The 13,294-nt window shown below is 35.8% G+C and overlaps 1 protein-coding gene across 6 annotated transcripts in view; it reads right to left on the bottom strand.

Annotated features, from left to right (window-relative positions):
• Positions 1–2,248: 2,248 nt before the first annotated feature.
• Positions 2,249–13,294, bottom strand: part of NTN4 (netrin 4) — a 35,887-nt gene continuing 24,841 nt past the window's right edge. For 5 of the 6 annotated variants that reach the window (XM_039358181.1, XM_039358180.1, XM_039358176.1 and 2 more), the window contains exons 6-10: positions 12,138–12,351; positions 11,414–11,529; positions 9,938–10,006; positions 5,107–5,277; positions 2,249–4,304 (exon numbers count right to left, since the gene is read on the bottom strand). In XM_039358181.1, the coding sequence (XP_039214115.1) occupies positions 4,171–4,304; positions 5,107–5,277; positions 9,938–10,006; positions 11,414–11,529; positions 12,138–12,351 (704 nt within the window). In that variant the 3' untranslated portion in view covers positions 2,249–4,170. The remainder of the gene's footprint in view (positions 4,305–5,106; positions 5,278–9,937; positions 10,007–11,413; positions 11,530–12,137; positions 12,352–13,294) is intronic. The other variant, XM_039358178.1, reaches the window with a different exon arrangement.

Consider the following 13,294-nt stretch of genomic DNA (forward strand, 5'->3'; position numbering starts at 1 on the left):
GAGAAAGCATAAGATAAATGAGCTACAAAGTAGGCAGGAGATGGTATTTTATTTTGCGTTTTCCCTGAAAATAAGCCCCCCCAAAAGGCCCCTGATTTTGGGGGGTGGGCCTAATATAAGCCCTACACTCAAAATAACCTCTAATTAGTACCCTGCCCACTCCGTCCCACTGCAATGGGGCAGGAGGCCATGCAGCATATCATGTCACTGGGCAGGTGATCTGTGGGACAAAGTGTGAAGAAAGCTCCTACAGCAGCGCATAGCAGTAGCAGTCTTTCACCATCACTCCCCCTGGCTGCAAAACAGTGGAGGGGGACCAGGCCTACCCCGCCCATCTTCCATAGCATGGCACTCTGGCTTGGGAGGGGGATGAAAGAGAAGGTCGCCAGCAAGGAATGGCCTGGCTGGGGGGGCGTGAAGGAAGTGGGTGCGGAGCACATGGGGCTCCACCCCCTCCCCACCTGCCTCACCTTGTGGCAGTGGCGCAATGTGCCGCGTGGCTTCCTGCAAGCAGCCACAGAAGTGGGCCAGCAGCCATGCAGGTTCTTGCTGGATGGGGCTGTTGGTGCCGCGGCGGCGAGGTGAGGCAGGTGTCATGAAAAATATAAGATGCTCTCCGGAAATAAGATCTAATGCTTCTTTTGGAGGCAAAAATAATATAAGACTGGGTCTTACTTTTGGGGAAACATGGTAGCAAAGTTTGACATTGTAACGAGCATAGCATTTCTGTTACAATAGCAGCATACTTAGCTTCAAAATCATGGCATGCTAAATATTTTAATTTCTAATCTTTTGCTTTGAGCAGATTACATTGTACTAATGTTTCAGCATGTCTTGGAAGTTTTTTCATATATAGAATATTTCCAGAAATATTTGCCTACTTGTTTTTCTTTCTGTGGTTCCCCACCCCTCACCCATTAATGTGGAATAGTCATAAATATTTTCTTACTGAATTGTGGGAAAGGACTTGACCTTTCTGCAAGGTTAGATTTCAGAACTCACTGTAACTAAAGAAACCCAACAAGAAAATATAGAAACCTTGAATAGTGGCAAATATGGTAGCTTATCTCTTCAGTGGGATCTTTAAAGTAGGGAGTAGTACTAAAAAAATCACTTGACTGTATTTGATTGCGTATCTAAAAATATAGGCTGCAGATTTGTTCCAAAACTATTGGTTACTTATGGTAATGCTAGCTCTCCATTTAGATCAGTGGTTCTCAACCTGTGGGTCGGGACTCCATTTGGGGTTGAACGACCATTTCTTGGGGGTCGCCAAACAACACAGTCCGCCATTTTTCCCCCCTTTTCCTTAGCTGTGCTACTCCCTTTTATTCTATTGGCTTTTGAAAGCCAATAGAATAGACTCTCTTGAATAGAGTCTAATTCTATTGGCTTTCAAAAGACAATAGGAATTGTCCAGGCTGTCTCTGCCCTGCTGAGCCCGCCAAAAGTCCCATTCTGCAAACGGTGCTGCACCAGTTGAGTAGTCCTCGACTTATGACCGGTTGAGTAGTCCTTGACTTACGACCGGTTGGGGGTCACGGCATTAAAAAGGTTGAGAACCACTGATTTAGATACTGTAGTAGTAACTAGATTTTCCATCATTTTTTAGTAACAGGAAGATGTATTCCTCTGAAGTAATTATATTAAAATTCAACCTTGTTCTGTAATTCTCCATTGAAAACCATCTACAGTTGGCACTTGCATAGTTGCAAGACCAATATATGTAACCAAATATAGTCATTCGAATGAGAGATGAAAAGTGCCAATCAAGTGTAACTGGTAAACATCTTTCACTTCATTGCAACCTAGAGAGGAGCAAACCAATCCTTCACAGAAGGAGCAAGTTGCTACAAATAATTTCATACAGTTTTTTCTTTATTAAAATTTGAAAGATCATCTAAATGACTACAGAAGAACAATTATTTGTAGAGAACCATGACACTATCCCTCATATATTACAGCTAACTTCAAGCAGGAACTTGTGATGCTTGGTATTTAGTTCCACAATAGAAATAAGACTGCAGTTCTATATCCATGTATCTTGGAGTAAGCTCTGTGAATCTCAGCAGGACTAATTCATCTGTTAATGGGTATATATTTGCATGTAAGCATGTGTGGAAAAAATCCCATATGTTTTAGTAATCAGTATTACAACTTAAATACACAGAAAATGTACCGGTTTTCAACTATTTTACATTTAAGATTTTGACAGGATATAATATTGCAAAAGTGTATCATGACAATGTTTAGAATTGTAACATATTTATTATATACATAAAATAGAAAAACAACATTTAAAAAAGCATTATTTTTGAGAATCCATAGGATCACAATAAAAAATAACAGATAAGCCAAGGATGGCTGTTTTGTTTGCACTGTATGGTGCCTTTGCCTTTACTTTTTATATGTTCACATAAATAGGATATGTTAGTGCTTGTGTTTGTGCTAGCAGAACAGTGTAGACACCAGTGATGACGTTCTTGATATATAAAATATACTCAATTTTGGAAGGGTACCGTATATGCCGGCGTACAAGGCGACCCAGCATATAAGACGACCCCCGTCTTTGTCGCTGAGTCGCATTCCTAGAACATCGTCTTATACGCCAGAAACTACCAGTATTTCCGGCGTATAAGACGACTCGGCGTATAAGACAACCGTCTTTGGCGCCGATTTTAACGCTTGCGGAAGTCGCCTTATACGCCGGCATATACGGTATGTACACTGTATGTAGAAGCAAAAGATGACAATTTAAGAAGACAGTTTAAGTCTAAATATTACAAAACTAGAAACTAAGTCCAGCATAATGCTAGGCAATTTCACCACATTTTTCATGAACTTTCTTTTTTTATGTTTATGAAGCCTCATCATAACTGGTATCAAGCAAATCAAATTATTATTTGAAGTTGGGGCTCCACTGTAAATATATTTTTTCACAAGTTATCTTTAGCTTTCCTGAATGGCTTTTGCTGTTACAAGGAAAGCAACTATCCTAGTAGGGCTAGCAAGATTCTGTTCCCACATCTTTTCTCTTGTGCTGTCCCTGCTCCACAATATTAGATTGCTCTCACTGGAAGGGGGCAAATAATAAGGTGCTTCATACATAAAATATCTGAAGTCAAAATTCTGCTAAAGGGATAGATTCCATTTTCATTTCTTGTCTGAAGTGCTCATGATTGTAACATCCCGCACCCCCCCCCCCAGAGCTATTGATTTAACCAATTTGAGTCACCATTCTTTTCTACTTCAGTGGAGATTCTATGTACTGCTTTTATAAATTTGAGCATTAATATATTGGTAATTTCCATTTATATCTACAGAAACCCGAATATAAACCTAACCAAATTCTCCTTTATGATTGCAATACACTAATGTAGCATTCAGTTAATCTTGTTCATTACAACAGTATAAATAACAGCAATTACTTTATCCATTGCAAGTGTATATACATATTTCCAAAGAAGAAAATGAAAGCTTCAACTTTTAAATAACTCAGTTATTTTGAATCTTATCCATACATTTCTCTATGGCTTAAATAAAACATTTAAATCGGATATTAAATCTATATTGATTATGAGAACTTTAAGGAAGTAATGATAAGGCAAATTCTGCCAAATTAATGGATTTTACTTCTAAGTTATCTTGGGCCAGTCCAGAAAAAAACTGTGAGGAAATTCCGTTCACAAAATTCTTTGATCACACTAAACTGATGTTTGTTGATAAAATGGAAATGCTAGAGCTGCAGAAATGCAGAAGTGGATGTATATCTTATTATCCCAGTTGTGGATTGTTACATTTAGTTCATACTTTTCATCCTATTGCATAGAAAACGGGGATTATGTAAGAGAGTTCCAACTATTTCTACAATCTGAAATGAGGTGTTTTGAGTCAAGGTGAATGAGCTATGAATTAAAGTTTTTTAATACTACATTTGGCACTGTTCCCTCACATTCAGGATGGGATTCAGCCAGTTCACACCACTTCGGCAGAACCGGTAGCTAATTTTTTGTTGCCCAGGCCCAGAATGGACTTCCAGAAGCAGCATCCACACAGAGAACCGATTGTTCACATATTTGAATCCCACCACTGCTCACATTCCAGTTTTAATCTCAGAGGTTGTTCATAAAGTTTTACATGTATGTTTTTATACATAAACAAGTGCCCTTTTCAGCCACATTTTTTAAAAATCTGTAAGATCTTTTTCCCCAGAGCTGATTTCCACTGGTGAACAATGCTTTTCATATTGACTATCAGTCTGCTTGTATGAATATCTTCATATCCCGCCACAAGATATTTCAAACCTGCAGATAAAATAGGCATATGTTATATCTTAATGATCTGTGCTTAACATATATTGGATAAATATCACTTATCATGAAACATAAAAAAATATTTAATTACAAAAAGAGGAGAAAATAATGCACATGAGAGTACTGTCCAAAATCACTTAGATGAGATAGGCTTTGCAGAAATTTAATAAATAAAATAAAGTAGTTTTAGATAGAATTTTCATTGTGTTTATTGTAGCAAATACAATTCTCTATTACCAGTTAGTCAATATATTTTTGTTATTGCTATGTGCATGATATTTCCAAGATGATGACAGTATTATTATAGCAACTGTCATTTACAAGAGATTGTATTTATAATATCTCATTTAAATAAAATATGTTTGCTTCACTAATTGTATATGGCTTCAGCAAAATTACATGGGAAAAGGCATATCACTTTGTTAATTAAAACACCTATAGAGTAATTTTTGTTTCTCCAAAAAATTAAGTTACCTGCACTATTTTGTGGGTTTAAGTTAAATTTTGTTGGGAGAATAATTATTTAGAAGATCAACACTGATAAAAGTAGTTAGTATGTGTTATAATTGGTAAGCAGTGAAGGAATTGCTTGCTATTATATTAAATTGCTTTAATAATATAGGCAGTGTGGCTGTTTTATTTTCAGAAGCATCAAGCTTTTTTTTAGCACAAGGAACAAAATGAAATTTAAATAATATACAATCAGTGCAATATCTATTTAGCTATTGTATGATTTATACAATAAATTATATATAATTAAAAATTTATGAAATAAATATATATAAATATCTACCGGGATTAAGTATTGGGCAGGTACAACCTCTGGTAGTCCATGATTCTGGGTAAAGAATCTGTTTTCCATGGAAAATCTTCAGTTTTGTAGATTTCAGTACTTTCTGGATCATCACATTGACCTCAGCATGAGACCCTTTATCATGAGCAGACAAAATCTTTGCCTTTACCACTGTGGGAAGACAATTTCAGAAGGAAGAATATATCTTCTCTTTTTATTCCACTGGAATGGAATGAAATATAAATATTGACTAAAAGCAACATGTGCAGTGTAGATCCTTTCAGAATTATTTTTAATTACTTTAAAAAGCCATACAGTGATGTTTTATGTATTTCCATATTCCATTGTACACTGCATAATGCATATACACACATGCATATACATACACAAATATATGGGATACAAGGAGAACAATCAACCGAAGTAGTGTCAGATCCTCTCTGTAATACAACAGTTACGACCATAATGGAACCTGCCCATCATGGTCGTAGATTGAGAGGAAGTTGGGAGGACCTTAAGTGAATCACGTTAAGTGAACAAGTTCCAATCCCTGCTCTCCCCAATGCATTTGTTAAATGAATTATAGTTGTTAAGTGTGCATGGTGTACCTTAGGGTGGAGAAGAACTAGTGAAGGAACAAGACCACTTGCCTCTGGCTTCTAAAGGCTGCCCCCCACCCACTGAGATGTCCCATCCTCCGCTTCCCACCCATTGTGTCCCCACAGCTGTTTGGAATTTCTCTGCGTCAATCCCCTGTCCCTGATTGGTCACTTACTTTTTAAAGATCTCCAGCGTTTATATGTCAGAGTAGGACAGGAGGACAGGCCACTCCATTGCTGGACCATGTGGCAGAATAGTGGCCAAGTTTTTCTTAGACACAGGCAAAGCTGTTTTCCTTTTGTCACTAAATGCTAACCTTCCCCCTGGAAATAATGGCGGGGTAGGGAAATCATGCAGCCAATGGCAAATTTTGCCTTCCTACATGCTTGCCTCCTCCCAGCGAACATATGCAGCCAATGTGAATGCAAGCATGTAGGAAGATGGGATTTGCCTTTGGTTGCATGTGTCCATTAGGAAGAGGCAAGCATGTAGAAAAGTGAGATTTGCTGTTAGTTACATATGTTTGCTGGGAGGAGGCAAGCCTATAGGGTGAGATTTGCTACTGGCTGCATGCCTCCCCTCTCCTATCATTATTTTCAGGGGGGAGAGGAAGCTAGCATTTAGCAACAAAAGGCTACTATAAGACTAGCAGAGCTAATGGTGGGGAGGAGGAAAGGCTAGCATCTATTGATGAAAAGACAATGGCTTTGCCAACATTTGAGAAAAGATGGCCACTTTTCTGCCATGTGGCCCAGCAATGGAGAGGCCTGCCCTCCTTTCTTACCCCAACATTCTGCGTTCCAGAGATCTTTGAAAGGTGATCATTGACAGGGATGGGGAGGAGCATGTGGAACCTGGTGGGTTAGCAAAGCAGGCTCAGTGCCTGTGGGAACCTTGCGGAACAGGGTGAGCGGAAAAATAGGTGGGCATTTTGCTGCATCTCTGCAGGCAATCATAAGAGTGAACAACCGCAGGAGTGCTACAACACGCAACTTTGGGACCAGGTTGTAAGTACTCATTTTTGGGAGGGGGCTCTGTTGTAATTTTGAAACATTGCTAAGTGATCTGTCATAATTTGAGGATTGTCTGCATATCTGATTTGTTCTGTGACCTAATTGCTAAGATTATGTATTATAATTATGTATTATTGTTTATCTCTGTTTACAATACCATGAGCTTTGGCTTATTCATAATTTTAGATTTTTTCATAAAAAGACCAAGTGATGCTTTTCCACTATATTATTATAAAACAAGTTGATTTCTCACAAGCAAAATAATTCAGACATTTAAAGTTACCTTTGTAAATAAAAAAACTTGGGAGTTTCTACTTATTTCTTTCCCCACTGAAACATGAGTAGTTTTCAAGTTAGAAACCTAGAAATAGTTCTGTCATCACAAATAATTGCCAGAAGTAAGGGAATATACATTAGGGAAGAATACAATTGATACTATGTATCAAATTCTATTTTTTTCATGGAACATATCTTATTAATAGGACACATGCCAATAATAAAACATATAATCTGTTGGAAAAAGTATAACAAGCACTCAAAATATGTTGGGAGCTTTCACAGTTTATTAAAAAGAAATTCCCAAATCAAAGGGTATAATATAGCTTAGCAGTTGAAAAATGTAGTGTCCTCATAAGCAATTTTCCATTTTGAATTATATTGTCTGCATAATTAGTACATCACTTCATACTAATATCCAGTTCTGCTAATATTAGGAATAGTCCCTTTCATTTTTTTTCCTGGTATTTAAATATATTTACTGCTGATATCTGCACTAATATGGGGACATCTACAGGATTTAGAGGGAAATCTGAAATCTGCTATTTTTTAACTTGTCAAAAGAATATCTTCTTTACCACAACAGGATTTGCTGCTGGTGGTATATTTTGTGTACTTAACACATCATAAGATTCTTCTCTATTCCATTTTAACAGTGCAGCAGAGAGCAGCTTGTAATTTTTTTTTAATATGACCACAACACATTTGCCTTCTCCCTGTTTCTTTGTCTTAACATCCAGCCTAAAGAAAAAATATTGTGAAATCAATAATAGAAAAAGTCTGGTATTGCTGTTGCACTTTTACAGAATACTGCCTTGGTAGCTATAATTAGATGCATGTTATTTACCCTGAGCAATTTACAATAAAATTTTGGACTGTAGAGCTTATTCTTATTGATTTTTCCTCAGGCTATTTTTCAACCTAGTCCAGACTAAGAGAAGAAATCCATGTGTTGTTTCCTTAAAGTAAGATATGTAGTTGGAACATGTGCAGTTTCCTATCTGAAAGAAGCAAACTGTTTCTCTAAGCCAAATCCTATCCTACTCTATAAAGAGATACTGAAAATCATGGTATAAGTCAAGATACCTTCTTACCTATCTAGTATAAAATGGCTTCTATTTATTTTTGTGAATCATGTTTGTAGGATTAAAGAAGTTGAAATGAATAAATGTCTGCTAAGGAATCTTCTGCAAGAAAAAAAATGTACTTGAATCCTGCTACAGTTGCCAGCTGATTTCTTATAATATCTCTAATCTCAACACTTGTCTGATTTCATTTCTATATCAGGAAAAATTTTGTCCAATTAATGTTGGACCAGATACAACTTTTCTTGGCACTGGAAACCTGCCAAGAAAAACCTGATAATTTTTGCACTTTCCAGTCTGTAGCACAATCAAAATGGTACATTAATTACTTCTTAATATCAGGATATACCATCTGCATACCTATAAATTAAAAAAGTAGAATTTAGACAATGAAAAGTGTTTATAATTTACTTTAATTCACTTATTACAAATGAGTACAAGCAGCCTAGTGCTTAGAAACAACATGAGAAAGTAAAGTTGTTACATTATATTGCTTCAGGTTCATGTAATTAAATATTTACCGTACTTTTTTCCATATTTTAAAACTAATTTCTGTAATTGTTCAGCCGTACAATAGACATGAATTTTAAGGTTTCATTTTGCCTTATCAGAGGTGCAGCATTCAGCCTAAGTGCAAAGGAACTGCTAGCTATGAGAAAAAGAAACCAACAGTATGCAGTCCAGAAGCTGCCTGTGTCCTCTGCTTAGAAAATAAAATTATAAGCATAGAGTCAACTACAAAGTGAGGATGCATTGGTGTTAAAAGAAAGAATAAAACCCTTTTGGAAACATGCTTCTTGGTGCTAGACTACCAAACAAACACTGAGGGGAAACAGGCATAACTGATTGACTAAATTGCTCACTAAAGATAGAGAGCAGTACCATGTGAATGATGTTGTGGTTCTAAACTAAATGTTAAGCATATTAGAGTGTTTGTATCTAAAGTAAATGTTCAAGTTCCTAAAGTAATAGAACAACAAATATTTTGGATGATTAAAATGACAGCATATTAACTAGCCAATAAATGAGCTGGGCTGCAAAGAGTAAAGAATCATTGCTCTACAAAAGTTAAATTATATAATATGGAAAGGTAAAAGCCAAATACTAATTTGGATGTCATTAATTAATTCAGACATCTCACTAGAGGAAGAAACAATGCAGAACTCAATAATTTAAGTTATATGCAACTGCTGCCTTAAAAGGCTATGGTTTTCAGTGGAAATGGATGACTAGAGAGAAGACGTTGAAGAAGATGCAGTAAAGAAGTGCCAATCAAAAGACCTTTTGTTTTAGCCAGAAAGTAAAAGACAGGAAACCTTCTTATGGCAGAACACCAGCAAAGTTCTAGATGCCAAAGCAGAAAAATGGGTACAAGGCAAGAAAGAGGAGTTAGCTCAAGGAAGAAAAATTATTAGGCAAATTCTCCCATTATATTAGCTCCTTTCCTTTTAATCTTCTTGGAATCCCTCAAAGACCTGGTTATGCCATCAAACCCAGGGACTTGTTTAGATGGATACAGTATTGAGATTGAGTTATTTTCCAAATGGATTATTTGGTTATGATGTAGGCTGGGCAGCCCTTGAATACCTTACCACTGTGACATTCTTTTGTGGGGAAGAGTTTCCAGTGTTGAAACTTAAGGGTCTTGGACTACACAGTCCTTATTTTCTGACAGAGTAAATATATGTAAGTTTCATGAATAGTACTAAGGCATTGAAAATTCTGCATTTGGTATGTAGTATTATCTATTCCTTATTTTTCCAATTACAGTAGTTTTGATTAATTTTCTATTATAATTATATATATTTCTGTACATGTATGAAATGTATGTGTGTATGTGTATGTATTTTAACTCACCATAAGTATATTTCATAGCACAAAAGATCTTAAAATTTTGCAAAACTTGGTCTTTACATTCACACTTGCCTGTGGAAACATCAAAACATCTGTTACCATGAATCACCAACACTTCTAACTGCTATTACATATTACAATCACCAAATGAATGATAGGGTTGCCCATATTCCCTAAATTGAACTTGGAAGGAACATATTATATATAAGACTATATAATATTTAGTGTATTATAATTTGGAAGAATACATTTATTTCAAGAAATGGATTATTTTTGCATGAAATATTCTTTGTGTATCATGGTGAGACTGCAAGTCCTGAATTGCTCAGAATATTTGAAGAAGCTCCTTGAAGTCTTAATAGGCTAACAAATGGGGAACATTTTGAAAGAGGTTAATTTTGGAATTAATATTTCTGAAATTCTAGCTATGCATTGGATCACATTGCCTACAAATACTAACTGCAGTGGAAAGACTATGGAAGAGGATTGGTCTCCATCTCGTGCTTGCGAGTGTTATCAGAGGCATCTGGATGACTACTATGAGAAACAAAATGCTGAAATAAGAAATAACTCTTGGCCTAATCCAGCAGGACTTTTCTTGAGTTCTTGTGGCCTTCTCCTACGGTTTCGATATGTTCCTTGTTTGTTTCATAAAAGAAATGGAAAGCTTCGGAATATGTTCTTCCACTACCAACAATTCTAAAATGTCTTCAGAAAAGAAACTTATGATAGGCTAATTCACACTAAATCTTCTAACACTTCATAGTTTCTCTGGCATTCTTAATCATTTTAACAATAATTTCTCCTTCAGCAATAGAAAGAATATAAAAAGGAAAGAACTTTATATTCCTGCCCAATCCAACAAAACTGACTTTAATAAATATTTGGTCAATGTGAAATCACACAAGGGGTAGCTGCAGGTGATGGTTTGATGAGATACTCTTTTTTTTTTTTAATATACCAAGCTAAAAATTTAGAAGGAACTGATTTGGGAGAAAGGGGAAAAGAAAAAAGAAAAGAAAAGAAGGCAACACTGATATACATAAAAGTCTAAAATCAATAATGTAAACCTAATAAGTTATTTGAAAAAAAATGGATTCTAGCACTCAGTTAAAGTTCATTGCAGAAACAATGATTGAAGAGAGTTCATCCGGGCCAGGAAGGGGAATGCGTCCTTCAGAAAAGCAGTATCTTGCCTACCCATGCTCTAATTCTTGCTCAGTTTATTCTGAATTTTTGGCTTTTTTGAAACATAGGCCTAGAAATATGGTAATGAAAACTACTTCGTCAGAATAAGAACAGAACAATTGTTTTTATATGGTTCAAGATAAATCTTGTTTCATTTACTGAAGACTGTCTTTTATTTGTGACCTTCTGATCTTTTTCCCACCATTTCTCAAAATCAACTTTTATTCTTCATTAATCTGTAAGATTATCCTCTTAATGAGATGACCGACAGACCTGTGAACGTGTTCTTACCTGAATGTCGAAGAGCAGAATATCCTTGTTCTTCCTCCCATTGCCATGCTGCTTCACTCTTGTTACGTGCAGAATAGAGACCAGGAATTTCATGGTACCACTCTATGTCTGCATTGCTAAAAATAAAAGAAATAAAATGTGAAATATTTCTTACGAAATCAATTCAGTTCAAGTGTTATTATAGAGAACTGTCTTCATAAGATTTAGGGAGTCAGAAATAAGTTAAAAAACAATCATGTCAAGAATTTATATGTCAAACTTTTTAATATAATCATGAAGAAAACATTCATTAACCTTATAGAGCACAATTGTTCAGATGACATTTCCAGCAGTTCCAAGCATAAGCTCAAGAGATTTTTCAGGTCTCAACTTTCTCTAATCCAACATCCTTTATATATGTATAGACCAGTACAGTATACACTTGGTGAATATGCCATGTATCCAGTGATGCTACCTTTTAGGCCAGTGATTCTAAGTATAGTTTGATACATTCAGCTACTTTCAAATCTTTAATGGTTCAAACTGAGTAGCAGAAAGGTCATGAAACTAATTTTGTATATCTTGTGGTCAAGTACTACTAAGCTTTTTTATTTTTATTCATAAAATAGTATGAATGTGTTTGTAAATTTGTGCTTTTTTGGTGACTCTATTCAGACACAGGATTATTAAAGGTAAATTCCTGTCCCTATTATGATTAACCAACTTATTCAGTTTTTCTACTCACCTGTTGATGCAGTCTCCATTGATTGAATCACAACTTCCTGCACAATCACATGGTTGACAGCCATAATATCCAAATCCCCAGTATCCTACCATACACCGATCACACTGAGGACCAGCCACGCCAGGTTTGCAGGGACAATCACCATTGTTAGGGTCACAGAATGTGCTGTTGCTAAAAGGAAGCACAGCTGATCCAATGGGGTTGCAAGAGCACACTGCAATATCAGAACATGCATATGAGAGACTGCATCTTCATAGTCAATAGAAATGACAGCTTTCTTTGTGTATTATTTCTCTTGGTTATTTTTTCCTGAATATTTAATATATTTATAATATCCATGGGAATATTCCTCTAGAGCAGGGGTATCAAACTCATACGTCATGTGATGTGTCACGATGTATCATGTCTTTTTCCATTGCCGGCAATGGGGTGGGCACGGTTTTGGCATGATGCATCTGGCCCAGAGGCCAGCAGTTTGACACCTGCTCTAGAGTTTCCAAATTTTCCTCTCATGCTTCTGAAAATTATGCCTATGCCTATCTCTTCTTAAATATATAAGAGGTTTCAACTAAATAGGAAGCAAAAAAAGTTAAATTAACTAAGTAGTACTTTTAAGTCCCAGCAATATATAGAGAGGGGTCATTAGTTTCAAGAAAACATGCATAAATTAGGTGTATGAAATAATGCACACATGATACAGTAAGGGCTTTATTCTCGTCTGAGCTCATGTAATAGAATTCAGTTCACCTGTAACATTAGAAATAAAAATTTAAGGAAAAGGCCAGCGTGTAGATAAATGTCAGCCATTTTCCTCCCTTTTCCTCTAATATCTTTGCTCATTACATTTGTTTCTCTTTTTCTGTTAACTAGAACTTCATGCTTCAAACGTGTTATTGATTCCATCATTTCTGATTTGGCTATAACATTACATATTTTTATTAAATCTATTTTGGTATTGCTCTTCAAATTCTGAAGTGCTGTTAATATTTTGAAAAGACCGAATTCATTTTAATGTGATAGTTCAAATTGTAAAAAAAATCATTTTAATGTTGTATCTTTAGTTGAGGGGTTTTATATTATTAGATGTTTACCACTATATTAACATGGAATGCAACTTTATAACAAATGCCAAATGGTATCTGTTTGTATTAATTCTA

This window comes from Crotalus tigris, unplaced genomic scaffold (genome assembly GCF_016545835.1).
Source record: "Crotalus tigris isolate CLP2741 ecotype Arizona unplaced genomic scaffold, ASM1654583v1 scf7180000019004.2909048, whole genome shotgun sequence".
Taxonomy (NCBI): Eukaryota; Metazoa; Chordata; class Lepidosauria; order Squamata; family Viperidae; genus Crotalus; species Crotalus tigris.